Consider the following 22,475-nt stretch of genomic DNA (forward strand, 5'->3'; position numbering starts at 1 on the left):
ACCTATCGCATTGCAAATTCTTGTTGGATTTGAGGATGACTTATGGGATGAACCTTGTATGTAGATATGGTGGGGTAGGTGTGGTGTAGCCCCTGCCTGGTTTCCAAGAACCCTCATCAACATTCATACTGTATGAGTCCATTGATGAAGTTATAGGACGCTGTTGTTCAGTAAAAACCCTCCTTCTGCACCCAGGACTAGGTAAAGGTTCAATCCTAAAGGCTTGTTACTATGTAGTGTAAGGGAGGTAATGTAGGTGAAGGTGTATATTACCTGGACCTATATCAGGGTACCTATATGAAACATAACACCGACTCCTCTTCCGAACAGTCAACAATAGTAAAAAATGCCAGTGGACTATTCTAATTACTAGATAGCAGCACATAAAACTATCAGTGATCTTCATTAAAATATAGTTTTTCTAAAAACCGTCTAATATTGGGGGGGAAGGAAAAAAATTATTTTCGAAAGTTCAAAATTGGAAGTGTCATTTAAAGCCAAAGTCCTAGTTGGGTTCATTTATAAAAGTCAAACCACTATCACTAGAGAAGCATGGCCTTCTACCGCTTAAAGTGTCAATTTGAGGAAATGTTCCAAAGTTAGACTACTTTTGAAACCAAAAGGAAAAATCCGAATTCTTTCCCAGCACACGATGAGCCAATTATAGATTGTGCCCTGGCTGGGAGACGCAACATCGCTGTTGCCCGCTGCTGCAGAGGACGGTCCCTGTAACATCTCACAGAGTATGTCAATGGAGCACATATGATATTCAGAACTGCCAATAGCTGGTGTAGAGGCAGCTGGTGCTGTAGTCGATACCAGAGTGCTAGTGGTGGAGCTGATGCTCAACCCAGTTGTAGTGAAAGGCACCTGCGGGTTCTCTATGAATGCAGCCATCAGTTTAGGAATACGCATGGGACACTGCCGAGCATGGGGCCTCAAGGGTTCCAGCCTGGTATTCAAGTCCGCAGGCGTGTCCAATGCAAGTGTCAGACAGAGATCCAACATGCATTCTTCACCGCAAAACAGTCATCGAAGAACAGGTAAGATGCAGTCCATCCAGACTGGTCTAAATGATGGGAACCAAGAGGCGCTCAGTTCCCATAGGTGAGGTGTGCACAGATGCCGTACCATGCGTTCACGGTATTTACGCTCCAGGAGTGCTTTTTCCATCTCGGTGGTGATTGGACCTTCCATTGCGTAGCAGAAAAATGACAATCAGGATTCCTGCTATAGAGAACAGGATCAGCGGAAGACTGCCACAAATGCTTCCCAACACGGAGTGTATAAAATTTTGAATTACTCTGAGAATTGTCTGAAAAGTGCTTAGAAATCCTGACCCTATGGTCTTAAATGTGTGTACAATACCACTCGTATCAGACATATTAAAGATATGACCCACCGTTTCTGCGAAATGAAAGGGGCAGTTTGTACGTGTAAGTGCCTGTATCTCAGTTGAGGTCTTTGTGATTTGAAGATCAAAGGTCTTTCGGGTGGAGGTTAAGGGTACGGTTTGCTATAAAAGCATGGCTTTCAGTCTGCTCAAAGTATCAAACTGTATAAAGGAAACATTCAACGAAGGCCACAATTGCGCCTCCCTGACTGTACTTGTTGGGGGGGGAAACAATACTTGCATACAGCAAGTAACCTTGGCGTTCAGTGACCAGATGGGCAATGCCTGGAAGCATCCCACAGCAACCATGACCGTTCAGCATCAAGTAACTCCCATTCGAGATCAGCTCGAATACCGGTGTAATCACCGCTTCTGGATTCCCTTTCATGCGGCAGGGCAAGTTCGCCACTGAACCATTACTAGCTCCGTGCAGGAAAATATCCTGGCACATGAGAGAACCGCTTAAAGCGCTCTTGCAGTTTGCACCACTTAGAAACACCTCTCAATCCCAACTCCGGCATCGAAATCTGTATGATAACTCCCAAGATTCCTTAATGTGTTCCTTACCCATCTTTTCATATTTGCCTGCCTGCCTTTGCTCAAGGCAATATTGAAACTGAAAAGTAGTTACCGGTAGAGTTATGTGGCCATGGATTAGCCATTCTGTTGATGCTGATTCCGCTACCGTAAATGATAATCTATCCAGTTTTTCAATACCTAACATGGTATATTTTGCTTCCCTTTGTGCCATTTCTACCTGTTTATCTGTCAGATTGTATTCTGTAAACTGAGTCGTACTGTTGATAAAACGCCAAGCCACATAGCCTGCACGTAAAGGTTGCAGCGTCCTGCTTAACAACATAATAGAACATAACTGAAATGGTCAGTGTTGTAATATGGCCAAATCTTGTTCCAGTATGTCTATCGCAGAAGATACAATGTTGCTTAAGGAATATATCCTGGAGGTCAAAGTTGTTAACACGCTATTCACTACCGCGAACGCTTTCTCTAAGTTAATACGGTCTAATTCCCGTATTCTCTCTGCGGCCTCTTGTTGGGATATTTTCCAGATTTCATTGTAGGCAGCATAAATGCCAGCTTATCTGAAACATTTTAGACGTGGTTTCCTGGGGCCTAGTAAAAATCTCTAAGATCCTTGTCTTGTGTGAGTAAGGATAAGTGCTGATTCACTTCTGTGATTGGTGAGGTTTCTAGCCAATCAAGGCACAACTTCCCAACACTGTAGAATGTCACTACCCCTGGGTATTCTCTTTGTACATAGCGTGGATCTGGCCTATGGATACTAAACCCTTCGGTGGTACCAGAGAATCTTTGCTTAAATCTGTTTGTGTCTATGGGCCAAACCAACCATTCTTTCCAATTAGGCTCTGATCTAATTTACCGTAAAATGTCATCTATTTCTACCACTTCCTGTGAAGTTGATTTTTGCCCAATACCCCCCCCCCCTCCTTTCAATTGGTGATGGTAACCAAGGTGTATTCAGGTCCTTGCTTTTGGCTAGTCCAAGACAGAATGTCTGTTGCACAGTGTCATTTAGAAATATCATCAGCTGTGGAATGAGGCATGCTCGGAGTAGTGCTTCTAATCCCTGGACTTGCCAGTCTCTAAGACCCAAGACTGATTTTAAGTCTATTGTGTCCTTCCATAAGTCAAAACCCTGTTCAGACAATTGGGCAATAAAGGAAGCAGACTAAATCTGTTTGGTGTTTGTCAGCATAATTTTCAGTGCCGATGCCAGTGTAACTTTGTAATAAAATGACATCGGGTCAGAAGTGTTAAACCCTGAAAAATATGAGAATTTCTGTGCAAATGTTTGCAAACTACCTTTAGGTGGTGTAGGGCTATGTTCCCACTGGTGGTACTCAAAAACATTTCTAGGTGATAGATTTGTGGAAGTAATGATGACCATAATGTTGGTAACAGTACAAAGTGTCAAGTCTGAATTACCTCCTAACATTTTAGTGTTCGGAACTGCAGCAGTTATTTCTAAATCAGAAGACATGTTATTAACAGTTTCAGAGTCCCAATCATCAGAAAATGTACTGGAGGTAATGATATCACTTAATGAAATTTTAAACACATGAGAAAGTTTTAATAGTTGTCGGACCGAATATATCAAAATCAACCTTGTCCCAAACTATACCGTCCGGTATAGGAACTGCTGTGATGTTCACTGATGACAAGTCTCTTTGTTCACTATGAGACGATTGATGTGGTTTTAGAATCAAAATAACTTTTTGGGCTGTAGAGCTTTGTTGTAGATATTGTCCATTAATAAGCATGCTAAAAGCTTTAACTAAGCCTAGCCAGAAAAGAAAGAACAGTATCCCAGTAATTACCCAGAGTTCTACGCAAGGCGATCCCAGATAAGTCTTTGTGAGAAAGTTCTTGACTTGTTGCTTGCGTGTTGGTTGGGCTGGCGTCATTTCCGGTTCACTTGGATCCAAGGAAAACTTATCAAAGTTCATGAAGTAGCCAGAAGCAGTTCGATCAATTGAAGGAATTGCATCGGGGTTTGTTGAAATCGTAGTTTGCTCTCGTCGAGGCATGTTGATGTAAACCTTAGTATTTGGTCTTATTGCAACCTGTATGTTACTTTGATTTTGAAGCTGAACTTCTGGTTCAAGGGGAATGAGTTCCATTGCATTGTTGCATAGTCCTTCATTCAGTACAGGAGGCTCTTCGAACGTGATGAGTCTTTCTGTTTGAACTTATTGGATTGTAGCTAGAGGAGGGCGTCTGCTACTGTGGAGTCCATGAGGCCTACTGTTCAGTGTGGTTTGATGAAGTCGATTGAGACAAATAGTTTCTCCTTTTTTCCTGACGAGGTGGCAAAAGTACAGTTCTTGTAACTTGAATTGCTAGGACAGGTACAGGCTTTCTGTATGATGGTCCAAATTCTTTTTTGTCCACTATTTTCTCTTTGACCAGATCCCTGACTTTTGGGATCCAGACAGGTCTTGCCGTGACTGCCTTGACTTCCCCAGTGGGGGTCTGTTTCAGGAGGACGTTACTTTGTTGTGTCCTGGATTCATTTAGATCCTGTAAAACAGCCAAACGATCATGGATATCAAATGGTTTCTCATCCGCCACTGTGCCTACGCAATCAAGATCAGTTAGCCATATTCTTGTCCCAAATAGGACCTCATATGGGGCAACGCCCCCTAGAGAACTTTTTGGCTGGTTGAGTGCTCGGTGTACCCCATATGTGATTGACCCAGCTACCGCCCTTGCCTTATATCCTAGCTGTTAAAGATTGCTTTAGGTCCCGGTTTCTCCTCTCCACAACCGAATTTCCCTCAGGATGGTACGGAGAGGAGTACCGCAAAGCTAAATTCATACTTTCCATGGCCTCTTCGTAAGCCAGAGAGCTAAACGTCGGGCCACGTTCAGAATGCAACGTGCCAACTGCGTATGTCCCTATAAAGACTCGCAAATCTTTGATAACAGTTTGAGCGTCAGCCGAGCGCTGAGGCCAAACCCATAGGAATCTTGAGCATGAATCCACTGCAACCATGATATATTTATATGTCCTATCTAATTGTAAGGGGCCGCAGTGGTCCAGATACACACATGCGAGCGGTTTGTCTGATGCTGGTAGATGTCACATTTCAAGACAGTCTTTAGTTTGTTTTGTTAGACCTGGCCACCAAGAGCGCTGTTTCAACAATGAAATAGTCGCTGTAACGCCTGTGTGCGCAGAACCCAATCCCTCATGTGCTGCTAGGATTAAACCTTGCCTACAATCCATATTTGGTATCACTCTGTCCCCCCCCACTCCAGGAATCTGAGCATATGGAATGTTGTTTGTATCTAACTTGTAAGAGTACTTGAGTGGAAATTTCTTTGGTACTGCTGTGCTGCTCTTGGGCAAAGCAATGACAGCAACCATAATTTCAGTCTATTGTAGTTTATGAACGAATGATTGCAGCTATGGAAGCTGTGCGTACAGCCCTCTTTGCGGCTTCATCAGCCATTGAATTCCCTTCAATGTGAATGCATTCACGTTGATGACTCAGTGTGTGTATCACGTGAGTGCTTGGTAGTTCGTTTCTCAACTCCACTACCTGTTCCCATAGCATTTTATGCTTCATTTTGCCACCTTTTGCGCCTTTGAACCAGTTTTGTTCCCAATTATGTAAATATTCATTGTATGACTGCACATAGTAAAAAGAATCACACACTATCAGTGTGGGGAATTCGTGATCCGTGTTTAGAAGTGCCAGTATCAGTGCTTTGAACTCTGCCAACTGAGCTGTGCAGTCTCCAAGAGATTGCGTTTTAGTGCAACTTGGATGGAACGTTCCAACCCGTATGCGGCCTTAAACAATAGCACATGCCGTGCTGTATTGTTGCCTACTCCCTATGGCCGGTTGAGCAGATCCGTCAGTATAAATATGTTCATACTGATCTAGAGGCAAGAGTTCATTTGGTAGAGGATATTCTTGTTCGTATTGCAGAAATGCTTGTGTTTTTAGACTGGAATCAAATCTATTCAACATCCATTGCGGTAAGAGAATCAGCCCATTGTATCCATCTTGGATGTAATGCTTTAGCGTTTGGAATGCTAGCTTTTGTAACCGCTTCTAAAGCTGGTACCGGTGCTACGACAATTATGCACTTTCCCTGAGCCAGCGCTCTTTCTCTTGCTGCAGCGGTCTGAACTGCTGTCAGGATTTTTTCTGTTTAAGTGAAACGCATTTCTGTGTTCATGTACAGGTGTGATTTGTAAGCGATTGGTACCGTTTCGCCTTCATTGAAGGTTGAATAAGTGTACCCCCATTGACCCGCTATTGCACGGATCACTAAGTTGCATACGTTTACCCGCGTCTGTAAGTGTTTTGAAGCTATCCTGTCTTCTTGTCAGGCCTCCAGAGAACGAAGAGGCGACAATGGGAGCAACGTTGGGGTCTTTCGGCCGCCCAAGACTGAACAGATGGGCAAAGGAAAATTCATGGACTGAATTAAATAGAAAGAGGAACTCCAAGATGGCGGCCGCGCTGGAAGCATAGCGGCAGTCTAGTCTTTCTCCCAACAGGTGTTCCGAGGTTAGGAGAGGCGCGCGCTCCTAGAGGACGACGCACTTCACTGAGGTAATTCAGAGAGAGAGCAGTTAGAGATTAGAGTTCCTGAGTAAATTAGAGAGAGCAGCTGTAGAGTTAGTTGATAACGTCAGAGTAACTGAATAGTTTCCACGTCAGAATTCTTTCACAATTCCGAGAGAAGCACAGAGGAGATTCCGAAGAATTACTGAGACAAAAGACGAAGAATTCACTTCAACCTTCGTGAAGACTTCCAATCATCTCCGTTGATCTCGAGCAGATATTCGGAGGTCGTTGGCGCCATCCGGTGACAGAAAAAAGAAGACCGAAGCTAAGTACTTTTGAGGGGCTTGGGAAAATCAAATGTAAAAGTATATGACAGAAGAGAATTCTTAGAAGACGTGCCTGATAGTCCTAGTCTTCTGTAATACGCCCCGAGGAATAAACAGATATGTTAATATAGAGACAAGAAATAAACAATATAATAAATATACTCACCATAGTTCTCTAGAACCGTGTAGCTGGAAATAAGGAAAAGCAAGGAACACACTAGCTTAGCGCAAGAATAGTATAGAGTAAAAAATCACTTCAAGAAGAATACACGGAAGAAGAGGACAGCTAGAAATATCCACTCCTGAAAGAAAAGAGTTGGAAGGAAGAACCAGAATCACAGAAAAGAATGGAAAGAAAAATCACCACACAACAAGACAGACATACAGAAGAGGGGCACAGAGCTTGAAACCCAGGGTAGGTGAAAATACGAATAGAGGGAGAGAGTGTTAGAAGCAGAAGGGAACAAGAAAGTTATTGTGTTGTCTTCTTGTTTAAGGTTCTCATTTACAAGAGCTGACAACAGCATTAGGAAGAAGCTGTGAAGGATAGCGGAGAACCGGAGTTTCAGGACCAGTCTCTTCTTTGTTTATTATTTTATCCACTTCCCCCTGCAGGGTGGTTTCGGAGTCCAGGTGAATATTACTGGAACTCCGGTTGCCTTGTAGATGGAGTTGGGAATTAGCATCTCTGTTCCTGTGCAAGCACTTCAGATAAACGATCTCGTGATTCTGACACTTCTTGTAGTGAACGTTGGATGTTTGTGTGTTCCTGTGTCCATTGTCTAACTGAAAAGTCCGGTTATATTAAATCGTAGGCAGGTTTTACTCTTTCTGCGTAATCCAAAATGTATGTTCTGCTGGAATTTAGGAATCCCAGTATTGAGTGTACATTTTTGTATGATTTTGGAGGATGGAGCAGCGCACACTTTTCTAAAAAGTTAGCTGTCAGATTTTTCCCTTGACTTGAAAGCTCATATCCTAAAACAGGACATTGAGGTGGGCAATTGTAGATTTTTTAAAGTTACATTTGCAGCCCTCAGAGGCGAATCCCATAATTATGGTGCTGACCCTGGTCAAGTGCTTCTTAAGTCATCGTCCGTCAGATAAATATCATCCACAAAGGACAATGCTTCCTCATATCAATTTTGGAGTAACTCAGTTACTCTTGCTGAAAATACCCCCGGGCTATTCTTGGGGGAGACCACAAAATTGTCACTGGGTCCCCAACGCTGAGAATGCGGTCAAATACCTGCTTTCAGGCACTATATTTTGGCAGAAAAATCAATTTGAGATATCACGTGTGGTTTTGTATTTTTTACTCGTGTTATTCATTAATGCGGCACTGTGTGCATTTTGGAAAGCGAATGTCTGTGTGCATGTGTTTAAATGTCTGTAATCTAAAACTAGACGATCTGTATTGTCAGGTTTCATGACAGGAAACAAAGGATTGTTCATTGATGAGGTGCAATTCTCGATCACCCCTTGGTATTCAAGCTGATCTAAGATCTCCCTGACCTGATTTTTAGCTTCTTGCTTTATAGGATATTGCCTCTGTGCATTTGCTGAAACTTTTTATAGATCGGCGAGTCAGTAACCGACAGGACTGGTATCGCAGGTAGTGAGGCGAAGGAACGGCGGCTTCGCGGAGGGGATTCTACCCCAAATTAAAGCGGCAGTAGCAGTCCAAGGAATTAATTTGAATCCTGGGATTGCTCTTTGCGGGAAACGCGTGCCCTGCGTGAATAGACCCTGAGAGTAGAGGCATTACTCCAGAGACTGAATACCCTTCTCCTGAGGAAGCCGGAAGAAATAGACGGCTGAAACGTGACCATGACTGCATCGACAACTTTTTGAGGAGTCCAACTACTGTTTAACTTATTTTCTAACTATAGATGCACAGACCTAAGTAAGAGAGGTGTGATATCTCCTGTGCAAAGGGGACTAGCTCGGAATGTATCACTAGGATTAACGAGTGTACATGAATACACGTAATAGGGTATTATATATGTTTTGTATATTGTGTATATGTATTTTTGTATGTTAGACTGTGAAATTGATATTTGTTTGATTATTTGTTTCGTGCCTGTTGGTATAATTTATGTACAATCAAATGATGTGCCAGAGTCCTGCCGTTTGATGTGTATCGAACAAAATTATAAATATTTGTTATCTCTAAAAAACGGAGAATGTCAGGGTAATTGATGGTACCTTAGACAGAAAATAAGAGTGATTAATCCCTCCATACTCCTTCCCCTTTTTTTTACATCTTTCAGAAACTTTTAACGGGATCACGTGGTGGGTTGAGTCTTAATCCCATCCGGCATGATTTTTGTACAGTGTTGGAGCTAGGGCAACTGCCCACTCCCGGGCATATGTGTGTTTAAGATGAATGGGAACGAGGTCGGAAAATGCTGGAAAAAATTACCATCTGTCCCCTAGGGCACTCCATAACGAATGCTGGCGGCCTATCTTGTTCAGCTAATAGGATGTCATAACCAGATGACAGGTACTCCCAAAAGAGACCTTTAACTTTCCTGGGCTTGTCCCCCTCCATTTGGAGTGTTATTTCATGTCACTTATGTGGGACGCTCGCCCTCGTATCTGGTGTTTCCACCATGATGTAATAATTCAAGTCTGCTGTCACCAGAAATTTCATCCGGTTCTGGCGAGCTATTGTTACTTCTGCCGCACTGTCTAGCATAGTCTGCGCTCATTCCCCGTTCAGAAGTTGCGTCTTCAGAATTCTGGGCATGTCTGATCTTCGGGCCTGCAACTTTCTTCTTAAATTGAGGTTTTTATTTTGGCTTTTCTTTTTTGTAAGTATAGTCTTGAGCGTGCTGTTTGTCTCTGGACTTTGTAAGCTCTTCTTGGTTTTCTGACTGTCCTTCTCTCTCTGAGTTTTTCGTCGAGTTCTGAAAGGAACAAGCGGAACTTGTATCAGTATCCTGATACCTGTCGGGTTTCCCAATATTATCCCTATTCCGAAGGTTGTACCTCTTTTCAGAGGGCTCCTGTGGAGATCTACCTCCGGATTGAGATCTCTTTTCTCTGTTATTTTGTTGTTTAGGTCTCGCCTGACCCAGCGCATGCGCTGTTATGGCGAGACTTATTGAGAGGGCTCCAAAAAGTGCTACCAGGCCAGCCTAGAGCTACAGTGCATGTGCGCGGGCGCGCGCGCCGTGCTTTACCGCGATTACTTTTTACTTGCCACTTTGATGTTTGATCGCGATCACTTTCACTTTCGCTGCCGCTTTGCATAGCCAATAGGTCTCGCTTTTGGGACCTTATAAGTATTTAGTTATGCAACTGTTGCATAGCTAAACACTTATAAGGTCCCAAAGGAGCCAATGCTTGTTTTTATTATCCAACTTATTTTGTAGAAGAAGCAGGTGTCTGCTTGGAAGTGTCCTTTTCAGGACTGCCCAACAGTTGTGGTTTTAAAGCTTTCCCACCCAAACTGTCTCTGCTCAATTCTGCAAATGCAGTTTTAATTATTTTTTGGCAGTTCGTGTTGTTGCTCTAACGGCCCTTAGGCGTTGGCGGATTGCCACTGAAGCTGCTTCCCCTTTAATATTAGCTAGTATTATGGCTCATACCTGGTCATAGTTGTTTAGTAACTTTATCCCTAAGTTCAGAGCAGGTTCTGCTCCATACTCGTTCTGCATTTGTCTGAATACATCCGGTATCACCGCTAATGAAGGAATACCATGAGTCCTGGTATATATAGCAGCGAAGACTGTACCTCAAGTGGTACAATCTTCCACTTGTGGTGTTATCTCCATGGGCAAGCAGATTGTTAGCATTCTGTGTTTTTCCTACGGGATAGTATTCGAGAATACTGCCTTGAGCGGAGTTATTTTCTGAGCTACCCAGAATTGCATTTGTTCACTTTTCATGAGCATTTTGCCCATTACCGCGTGTAAAGTTTGTGGTGTGATTTTTAGTTGCGGTACCCTGAGATTGAGTTCCATTTGTTACAACTGTTGCTGGTTGGACTGTGAAAGTCCTCATGACGAATTGCATCAGGTTTCTGTAAATTTTTATTAAATCTTAGTGTCGTATGAGTAAGTCTGCCTGTGGCATTGTTTGAATGTCAGGATGTGGTGTGTAGGCCGCTAATATCGGCCATGTTGCCCCCTCTCCTCCGAGTGGGCCTAATCTTACTCTACTTCTTACATGGGGTAGGGCGCCTTTAAACCAGTATAAATGTTCCTGGTACGTGAGTGGAACCTCTATTTCCTCGAACGGACCATATTCAACTGGTGTATCTTCTGTATAGTAGTGAAATGTCTGTGTTCTTGCATCTGCTGCTGGGAATGTAACCCCCAAATAAATTACCTCTGTTTTGTATGATTTGTGTGCCTCAATCACAAAAGCTACAATGCCACCCCTAGCTTGTAAACTATTTTCCAATATTTTCAGGGTGATTTTATGTCTGAATTTAGGTGCAATTTGAATTGCGTTTATATCTTCTTCTCCGGCTGAGACGTGCAGATCTACTACGTTATCTCTGCCTTCAGTCATTTTTGTAACGAAGTTTGTTCAAGGGAACTAAGATGGTTTTTGCACAATTTTAGGAACACTATGCCCTTCAAGCTTGATTAACCAACAGCTAATAAATAGGGGTTTTATACTACTCGGTTGTGGCGGAGTTTGTACCCACCCACTCTAGACGTCTCTGGTGTTTTGTGAGTAGGGTCTCTTAGAATAGCATGACTGAACTACTCAGATTCTACTGTTAAATAAGTACCTAACCAACATTGGCGGCGCCATGTCGTGTAGTTCCTAGATTACCCATACAGGACCTGCGTGTTTTAGATAACATAAACCGTGGGTTTGGTGGCAAACTGGCTCTGAGCACCCCAACCGAGAATGTTAGCCTATCTGTTTTAGCCAGCTCATAGTGCCACTAGAATCTCCTCTTATCGGGGAGAGAATAGTTTCCGACAACCTTAACATGATAACCCTGATCCCTCAGGATCAGGGTGCAAACAATATACTACTTTTCGCCCCAGTCACTCGTGTTCACTTATTCGGTCTCAGAGTTACACAGAAGAAACAGTTGGGTGTGTTACAATAAGAATTTATTGCACAGTTGTTCTAGGGTAAAATAGATGGGCTGCAACAACTGTTAGACAGTAGCAGATATATATGATTAGCAGTACAGTGAAAATAAAAGAATAGTACAGTTCTACCATCTTGCAATATGCATGAATAAATGCATGAATATAAAATTCATGATGAAAGTGCGCGTACCCCTATCTAGATGTACCTAGCATGTGAGTAGGTGTGAAGCCGAGAATCCCTCTAGGATTTAGTCTAACCCCATTATCTGAAGTGAGAGTATGTGGGATCCCGTCCTGGTCTCGAGTTGGACACCCCACAAGGGATGTGTTAGACCACTGTCAGCTGTAGCGTCTGCATGCAGGAGCCTCAGCGTCTCTGGTAAGTGTGTCGGCCTGGAAGTCTCTGTTCCCTCTACCAACCCTAGCAAGATGTGCTATATTTATACAAAAAGTATCTAGGGTTTCTTTGTCACTTGTTTCATGTATTAGCCATTGTTGGATTTGAGGATGACGTATGGGATGAACCTTGTACGTAGATATGGAGGAATTGGTGGTGTAGCCTCTGCCTGGTTTCCAAGAACCCTCATGAATATTCATTCATATACTGTATGAGTCCATTGATGAAGTTATAGGACGTTATTGTTCAGGAAAAACCCTCCTTCTGCACCCAGGACTAGAACTAGGTAAAGGTTCAATCGTAAAGGTGTGTTACTGTGTAGTATAATGTAGATGAAGGTGTAAAATACCTGGGCCTATATTCGGGTATCTATATGAAACCTAACAGTCTCAAATGGCAGCCCTACCGCTCCCTGAACACGAGCAGGCTGCCCCCAGCCATCAAAGCTTCTCGAAGGCCACAACAGAGCCTCCCAGATTGATGAAGAAGGCCCCGGACAGAGGGCGGTGTTGTAGATTGGTCCTAATCTCAGGAAGGTGCAGGTAGGTTTGGATCCAGTCTATATCGATGTCGAAATTTAGTTGGGCCCAACAGTGCAGACTCTTTCTCGGGGAACCGGGGCAATTGGAGTGAGTCGGCAGTTGTGGGCCCAGCAGTGTCCTGACAGCACAGGGGACACCACACAAACGTCCTCTCCTCAGGGCCTGCGGGGCCGAGAAAACAACTCTGCCTGTAGAATCGTAAACCGTGGGGGTTGTCTGGAGCCAGGCCAGATGGCACCCCAATGTCTGTCTCGTACTGGTGGGCTCCGAAGGAGCCAGCCCTAGCTCTCCTCGGCTGGCAAGTGCCACTGCTTCATCCCTCACACACCAGAGTCCGGCGTATCGGCCCCCCAGGGCAGTCCAGGAGGGGACCAGTGGCCACCGATCTGTATGCGGTGGCTGCGAGCTTGAGTCAGGCACTTCTTCCAGCTCCACTCTTATAGGAGGCCGCACGTCTCGGCATGCTATATCCACGGCCTGCAGATGCTGCCATGGGGTCGGGGTCGTCCATTTCAATCCTCGTTGTTCCAGAGAGGATTTAACTGGGGTAGATGTGCCTGTGGAATCAGGATAGATGACTGATATTAATTACTGCTGGCAGAGCCTCTAAATAGAGTGGCCATCTTACTGCCCGGCCATGCTCTGCCTCCGTGGTAGCCATCTTATGTGTATTGTTGGGTATGTCGTTTTCCAACTTTGTTTTCAGTTTTTCTGTACTAGTTTCCATAATTTTTTTTAACATTCTTACTGCAAACCTAATTGATTGGCATTTCTTGTTTACCACTGTCTTCAATTAATAGTATAGTTTACAATTATAAAGAAAACATGGAAATATTTAAAAAGAAATGTGGTGAGGCTGTACTTATTCAGGTTCTTCTGTTTTAATATAGTTAGGTTAAAAATACAGAGTTATGCTGTGCTGCCCTGGTGTCTTCAGAATTGTTAATAGTGTGAAGCATGCAATAATTATTGATGCATTCTTTCATGATAAGCATATTATATTGGTATGCTCTCAGGTGCTAAATAATATAAAGGATGCACTATAATTGTTTGTGCCATGGTGCACCTTTGACGAGGTGCGCCAGGCACAAACTGGAACAGTGTGCCATATTACAGTTACTGCAGAGTGAATGACGTCTCCTGCATGCAGGTGGTGGCAGGGGGTGAGGGGTATGCATGGCACCCTCTTTATCCACTCTAGGGGGTGCACTGACTGTGTGGTTGCTCAGTGGTGGTGTCAACATATTTCTTCCACAAATGAAGGCTTTTCCTACCGTGCTCATGAGTAAGTAGGCTTAGTGAAAGAACTCTGAGACCACTGATACTTCTATTGCTATTACTTAATCAGCCAATAGACAATAACGAAATAGCTGAAAAACAAACTGCTTAACTTGAATTGATGAGGTTGAAACATAGACCATAACCCATAGAAATGCTTTCCGATTGTATGTTAAACCAGGCTGTTTTCATTTCAGATGGGTCACCCAGGCATTCCTCATTTCCAACGCATGGGAATGCCACACATGGGTCAGAGAATGCCAAATATGCCCCCAGTGTCACATGGGATGATGCCCCAGATGATGCAGCATATGGGAGGGCACATGGGAGGACCATCAATGGGACAGGTGAGCCTTTTGTCATCGTTTATATAAATTCTTGTTTATATAGTCTACTTACTATGTGTTTTCGTAAAGCTTACGAAGAATGTATTCCAAGGTTGCTTTTCACCGAATTCTTTCTCTTTTAATTATTTTCATGGGATTTCCAGTCTTAGAACATTTTTACTTGGTGTTTTGAATTTTCTCCTCCGTGCTGGGGTGCCCCCCCCCCCCCCCCCCCCACTCCCATGTGGCATTCAGTTTTAACTTAGATGCTATTTTTAGATTGCAGGAATATGGATCAGCAACGTTCGGGCAATCCTATTGGGATTATTTTAGGAGGAGTTTTTAATGCAAACTTAATGATACGCACTCTGGTGCCGAGTCATAACTTGCGTCCTTCTTATCGCAGGGGTGTTGAGCTGGCAGTGTTTTTGAGTTCCCATAACCCGGTTAATGTTATGGACCAGAAGGGTACATTATATGTGGCTATTAATCACCATCTGACATTCAGAGGCAGGGGTTACTAGTCTACAACAGATTTTGTTTTTATTTCCTTTTTGATCGTTGATTACTTAACGCAGGGGTTGTTGCTAGTATTCACGGGAATCATAACCCTATCAAATAGCATTGAGATTGGCTTCATGACCCGCGTTCTCCTCTGAATGTGGGGCCCGAGACCGAACATCATCCACTGACAATTTAAGATTAATATGGAGGGGCATTGATAACGGGGAGTTGTTTAGATCATTAGTTAAGGACAACTTGCCCCTCATTAATTCCAGTTTGTCATTTCAAACCTCTCATCCAGAGGTAGTCCATGATTTTTCCAAACTCTGTCTGGTTATTAAAACCCTTCGGTCGAAACCCGTTTCTTTCAGAAAGCAGTGCCCTAGATTGTCTGATGATGAATGTTCACGGGCTAATAGGAATTTACGTAGGGTGTTGTCAGGTGAACCTAGGTGTGCCTCGGACGTGAAACTGGCTAGGCAGAAGTTTAATGTGGCAGTTTCCAATCGGAAGGAAGTACTCCTTAGGGACCATTGGGAAACCCTATCGCAGGCCGCTATTGATAAAAAGGGAACATCATTTTGGTCTGCTGTAAGGGATCTCCGATCTATGGGACAGTTATTAACCTCCATTAGTTGCACTATTTCTAGCCAATCCTGGGAATCCCACTTTTCTAAAATCTATGCCATCCCCCTTCAGAGTCCGCCCAGTATGAATATGGTTCATTCACTAGTTTTCAGATACCTCTCTGAAGTAGAAGAACCTATTCAACAAAGTATTGGGAACAAGGCCCCTGGCCCTGATGGACTACCAATAGAGTTTATTAAATGGAAACCGGACTTTTGGGGCCGCTCCTTCTGAATGTTTTTATTAACCTAATGCATGCCCCGTTACCTGACGCCTGGGCGAAGAGTATTATCGTCCCTATATTTAAAAAAGGGGATCGGTCGCAGCCCAGTAATTGTAGGCCTATTTCATTGATCGATAATACCCTTAAAATATTGGGCAGAGTTTTATATAATAAGATCCTAGATCCTAGAATGGTCAGAGGAATGTAGCATTTTAGATCCTTGCCAGCTAGGCTTCTGCAGCAAGGTTGGCACTAATGAACAATGTCTTAACCTCAGCCTTGTAATCGGGAAATACACCATCGCACAGAACTCTCCAGTCTATTTGGCCTTTATGGGTTTGTCCTCAGATTTCTACTTTGTAAATGGGTCAAAGCTATGGGCTATCCTGTTGGCCTATGGCCTGGATGAGCATTTGGTTCATTTCCTGCCATATCTTCATAAAGACCTCCAGGCGCAAGTGAGGATTGACAGAGGTGGAGAGGTTTCAGGACCAATTAAGGTCGGAAGGGGGGTCAGGCAGGGCTGTGTCTTGGCCCCCCCCTTCTCTTTATTATCTACATTAATGGATTGAACAAATCATTAGTATCCATGACCCAAGATGTCCCTATGATTAATGGGAAACCTCTTCCCGTGTTATACGCGGACGATGCGGTTCTTATATGCCGCACCCCTAATACAGTCTTTTGTTAACTACATGGATAGTCAGGACCTAAGAGTTAATTTTAGTAAAGCTTTTTTAATGTCCTGTGGCCCGGGAGACGCCAGCTTAGTTCTATTACTGTTGGTAGTCAAAAATTGATAAGCACCTGTAAATTTCCCTACTTTGGGGGTCTTTGCTGCGAACGGCTCCTGGACTGAGCATCTCACCCATTCCAGGAGCAAGTTCGCAAAGTCCATTAACTACATTTGTAGTTTTCCCCGTCCAAAGAACACAGGCGCCATTTTAATTTTTTTTAAATTACAATGCGTTCCAGTGGCTACTTATGGAGCTGAGATTTGGGGTATTGCGAATAGTACCTGCATTCAGCAGGAAGAATTCAGATTCTGTAGGAAGCTGCTGGGTATCCCAATCTCCACTCCTCAATATGTTTACCACAAAGAATGAAATTGAAATCATATAACTGATTTTATACGCGCTCGACCAGCCCTTTGTTGGCTATCGGTCTGGAAGAATGAGGCAGCAACTCTTACCAGAGACATTATTACTGATTGTTTTAAGTGTGAGAAGGGGATGTATATCCCCTGGCTATCTGGAGTATATCAGAGTTTATGCAGTATCAATAAAGGCTATATCTTTTCAAATCCTGGTAAAGCCGAAACTCTGCTCAAAAAAGATCTCCGAAGCGCCCTTTATCTGTTATATAGCACCGAAAGCACTGTGCTGGAATCGAAGAAACCCTTAGTTTCTAGTTATTTCTCTGGAGCGGCACTGCCACCCCCTACCAAATTATCTGGTTTTACCCATGAGTTACTGGGAAAGGAGCCTTTTATTCTGCTTGAGAGCAGGGACAGTCAAATGTGCCTTTTGCGTTCCTCTTGGCTACCATCCAAAACTTGATTCAGTACCCTGTCCATGAGACGTGGCGAGTGGTCAATCTACCCTACATTTTTTGCTTTTTTGCAAATATTACATGAAATACAGCAAGGGGCTTCTTTACCCTTTTTTTTATCAAGAGCAGGCCTATTAGCTTGGATTCTGCCTAAGTATGCTTGCCCTGACCAATAAAGAGCTGGTTTTTCGTCTAAACACATTTCTGAGAATTGCTACTAGGGCACGCAAGACCATGCTGAATCGCTGAGTTTTTAAGTCACGATTGGTTATGTCTACAATTGTTGATAATTAATTTTTCATCTTACTTACAACCTTGAAACATTGTGTTTATGCAATTGTAAATTCTTGTTAACATTTATTGTTACTCCTCTCCTGTTATTTACATTGTTTATACTGTTTTGTACTTTTATGGATACAATGTTTATCCGAATAAAGTTTACGAACTGAACTGAGACTGCATGGAATTTGTTGATGTAAACCCGTTGTATACCTCAAACATCAACATAGGATGACTCAGACCCCGTTTTCAGTAGAAACCATAACATTGTGAGTAAGCCACGCCGAGAACACATGCACTAGAAATTCATCCTAATCATGGACTATACGCCATTCTACTGCTTCTGATGTTACTTACATTTTGGGATCATAAACTGTCTCAAGCAAAAATGTCTGACCTTTATGTAGTTTGCAGTCTAAGTGGCACATTACGATCCTGGCAGGAAGGGCTCCGACCGTTGGTTGGAGTCCTCCTGCCCGCATCATAATCACTAGTTTGGATTACCTTCTGACGGAGCCATTTCGATGGGCTTGGTCGTAAGGGAATCCGAACCAGTCTTCTGAATGGCTTACGACGAGCTTGAAGAGCCAGTCTATCATTCGGTAGGCCCACAGTAATCCCCTGGCCGCCTCTTTCCGGCTGAGGGAGTACAGTGGCAGTTTCCCTCTGCCTTTTTGTGCCGGCCTTTGCTGCACAAAAGGCAATGGAAAACCGCTTTGGGGGGACCCCAGCAGGGGTGGATCGCCGCCGAATGGTGGCCTAGGTGGCACCTGTGGTGCCCCATGTTGATCCCTGCACGCCTTGAGGTGCCTGCCTCGGGGTGCTCAGGTGAACTGCACCTTAGCATTTTACTATGAGAGCATGCATTTTTTTGCGAATGCACGCTCCCATAGCAAAGTATAGGATTGCTACCGAACAGGGTTCGGTCGCATCCCAATTCCTGGAATGGAACGGGTGACTGGCGGTCGTTCGGTTCCAGTTCCAGAACGATGTCCGTCTGGCATCGTAATCGGCCCCTTAAAGACTTGCTTACCAACATATGACTGTTTTGTCGCTATTTCACATCTTTTGTACTTGTGTTCTAGTCTTAATATCATTGCTGTTTAGGTTCTGTTTACTCATCAGCCATGCTTTTATTGTAGATGCCTGGAATGATGCCATCTGTGATGCCTGGTATGATGATGCCTCATATGCCCCAGGCTCCAATGCAGCCAACATTAATGGTAATCTTCAGTCAGCCTTACTTTTTGCTATTCAGTTTGCTTCACCTTTATGTTTTTAACATAATTCTAAAGGTTTAATCTTTGCTAAAGCCGATACCACAGTTTACACAGTTTTTCCCCGTCTGCTCATTAAGTGTTCCTTATCACAATGTTAATACCTCTGTTCTGTTTTTCCATGGCGCTGTGCGGTACTGTTATGAAGATAGTCTGGCTGTGGGGTATGCTTTTAGTTCTGACCTAAGAATCACTTTAGGTGTCTTGAGAAAAAAAAATGTGATGAATATATACATGTGTATATAATACCTACACATCACTTTACTCATGCTTTTTTTCTTCCCATTCTTTATTCTATTTTACTACTTTAGTCGTCTTGTGTATTTAACAGGCTCTTCAGGTTACAGAATTCAAAGACCGTAGTAGCTGTTCTTTGAACAATTAGAATATTTTCTTATGGTGTTCATTACGACTAAATGTTTCTGTACCAGTTCTAGGTATAGTGGGAACCACCTGCGCTGTTTTATTGAATTATATTCATTGGTCCATTAAAATAGCTATTGCATGCATATTGAAACCTTTTTTTTTTTTTTTAGAGTCTTTTAAAAAAATACTTTTAAACCATTTCACCAGTTGACCAATTCTGGATCTGTTGACCTTGGCAATGCTTGTTAAACTGGTGGTTTTTGTGCAGCGTTTGTTGTTGAAGTTGTATTGCAAAAACTGTAGAGGTCTAGAGCTTGAAGTAACGCTGCATCACTGCTTGGTGCATGTGTTGATTCTGCTGATAGAGCTTGTGAGCAGATAACTTCTGCATAATATCTGAGATCACTGTCTGGGCTCCCTTAGCCATGCAAAGCTTAATGGCTGCATGATTGTCTCACTATACTACCAAACCCATTCTCAGTATGGCATCAGTATGCACCTTTCCAACAATGGTCCTTTTGAGGCAAGAGATAAGGCCAGGCACCCCAGGTTCATTGGCCATGCCACTCTTGTTGAGGAATGGTGAAGTTATTTGATAGTTGGTAGTACAATTTGACAAATGCGTGTTACAGAAAGTATGTTACAAGTTTTGCATAGTAGATGAGGCTGAAGAATAACAAGCCAACACACGGTCTAGATGTTTGATCACATCCCTCTTCTGCTGGAAGAGGTGGATGAGTTGCTCAAGAAGAGTGTCATTGAGGAGATAAAGCTGCACAAATGTGATCATTGGAAGTCCCAACAAAATGATCTGTGCTGTAGCCCATTCTAGCTGTTAGACTGTTACGTAAGTACATTCACCCTTCAGAAGTGAAGATGATCAATTTGCATGAAGTCCTTATTCTGGCCACTAGAAAATGATCTTGCAGAAGCATTCAACTTGAAATATGCCTACTTCTACATCTCAGTGGATCTGAACCACAGTAGTCTTAAGGTAGGTGGTAGGCATTAATTCCTTGTGCAGCTAGCTGTCAGGATTCAAGCTGGCTTCAAGAGGATTTATCAGTAGCTTGCCATGGCAAGACGTTTATGACATAGAACTATACATGTGTGCCTAGCTCGGAAAACTATTGAAGAGTTTACTTGAGCAGTATTAAAGCACTACAAACAGTACCTTTCATCTTCGCTACCAGTTGTGTTCCATGGCCAACTTACTACTCTTAGCAGAATACATTTCTTAAGGTAGTTGTCAGCAAAGCCTGGTGGCAACTATGATGTTGGAGAGACTTTTACAGTTTCAGAACACCATTTGGTGCTCAACATGACCTTGACATGGTAAAATTGTGTAATGACACTGCCTGCTTTCATTGGGTACTCCATGTGCAATCTCCTAAAACAATTTCATGCTTGGTTTCTGTCTAGGTGACCCCTAAATCCCTTGTCAGAGGTTCTCTATGATAGGGTTATCAAGTTGGTCACCAGCAGGATAATCTACTGTGATTGAGGGTGGGGGAGGTGGGAGTGGATAGTAAAGGTCACAGGCTGTAGCTTCTTCCAACCTGGAATCAGGATATGTGCAGAATGCCCTTCCCCACCCTCTGTTTACCACTCTGGTTGAAGAGGAGTGAGACTGAGCAAAAAGCGCTTGATTGGCAGCTTGAGTTTAATCCCCTAATCCTAGTGATATTATAGACTAGGAAAACTTAGTTTGTATGTGGAAGTAAAATTACAATATGTTCTTGAACCTGGTGTGTTCCCCCTCTAAATTGAAGTGCTGCACTCATCCAGATTGACAGGATTTGTCATTCATCTGCCACTCGAGTGTGAAGGGCTCTCAACATTTTCCGCAATAAGAGCAACTTATGGTAAATGAAAATCGTGAGCTACTATTTGTGTTGCAATAGCGACCACATCCAACAAGATTGCCTAAGTGGCCGCCCTATGAATGTTTACTAGCAGTAATAACCTCTGTGCATCAGGAGGGTTGCGAGCAGTAATGTAAAGTAGGCTCTGGCAATTTGGAATGCCTTTACATGGGTAATCAGAACAGCCTTGGCTGCAATGCCTAAGCATCAAGGTGAAACTGTTAGTAATATATCTCCCCATCCCCACATGAATTAACACTCAAATATCTGCTTTAAATATATTTTGGAAATACAGTCCGTTTTCTCCAAACATCAGCTTATGAGTTCTGAAAATACACACGTTTTCATCCCAGATATGCAGTTTTTGATTTAGATATAATAATTCAACCTAGCAAAACCTTCACCTTTAGTAGGCGGGGCTGCACACAAGAGCTAGTTACAAGTAGCTGGAGAGCTACCAGTACCAGCTGGTGTACGGTGTCTCTGAACCATAAAAATGTGTTTGAGGCATGTGTGCTCTAGATACACATGCTTTGCATAGTCATTCCATCTAGTTTTAGGTCTGGATGTTTGCAAGTTGTTTTTCTTAGAAGAAGTCTTTCCTAGTCACAAGGTAGGTGACTCCTCCTTTTGGTGATAGTACGCATAGTCATCGAATCCATTGTTAAATTGTTTTTTTCCGCCATCTGGTTCAGACGTGTATTGCTGCGCTCTGGGTCGAAACAGTTCTTTGATTCCCCTTGACGCGCAATCTTCTCTACCCTCAGCTGTATTGTTTCTGTACGCGTTCGCACCTCTCCGCATATTGTTTCGGAATCTACTTTTCAATGGGAAAGCTTTGTGGAAGACCTTCAGGCCTTACCGTGTTGTGTTAGCTCTCCGTCGATGGAACGGACTCTGTTCAAATTCTGCTCTCCGTGCCACGCAATATATCCACGCACGGACTGGCACAAAGTGTATAACTTGTGCTGGTCTCCAGAGCACAAAAAAGACAACTGCACCGCTTGCTGAATGTTTCAATCAAAGAGAATTCTTCGCCATCATCGGGCTCTATGTCGGGAGATGCAGCGTCAAAGCATCGAAGACACGCTGGACATCTTTGATGAAGAATCCGGTCAAGAAGATGTTGGTGCATGCGTGGCAGAGGAGGAAGAAGCATTCTCCGTGCAAGACTCTGACTCGGAGCTCGAGATAGACCTCCATGCCAAAAACTGCCATAGGGACAAGGTGACGTGAGTGCTGCAGACCCCTTGTCCCACAAACTCACTCACTTTCAAGAAGCATAAGGCTTCGGCACCACCTCTGCCTTCTGGCCAAGGTCGGCACCGAGGTGATGTTTCCGACGTCCCGCCTTCAGGCCCTGCTCAAACACCCAGGCAAGCCATG

General features: G+C 43.4%; 1 protein-coding gene across 4 annotated transcripts in view; it reads left to right on the forward strand.

The window, feature by feature from the left end:
* The window catches only part of PRPF40A (pre-mRNA processing factor 40A), an 827,412-nt gene that overhangs the window by 53,572 nt on the left and 751,365 nt on the right, over positions 1–22,475 (forward strand). For all 4 annotated transcript variants that reach the window (XM_085645530.1, XM_085645532.1, XM_085645531.1 and 1 more), the window contains exons 3-4: positions 14,269–14,418; positions 18,724–18,804. In XM_085645530.1, coding sequence (XP_085501656.1) covers positions 14,269–14,418; positions 18,724–18,804 — 231 coding nt within the window. The remainder of the gene's footprint in view (positions 1–14,268; positions 14,419–18,723; positions 18,805–22,475) is intronic.

The sequence above is a fragment of the Triturus cristatus genome, chromosome 3_1 (genome assembly GCF_964204655.1).
Source record: "Triturus cristatus chromosome 3_1, aTriCri1.1, whole genome shotgun sequence".
Classification (NCBI taxonomy): domain Eukaryota; kingdom Metazoa; phylum Chordata; class Amphibia; order Caudata; family Salamandridae; genus Triturus; species Triturus cristatus.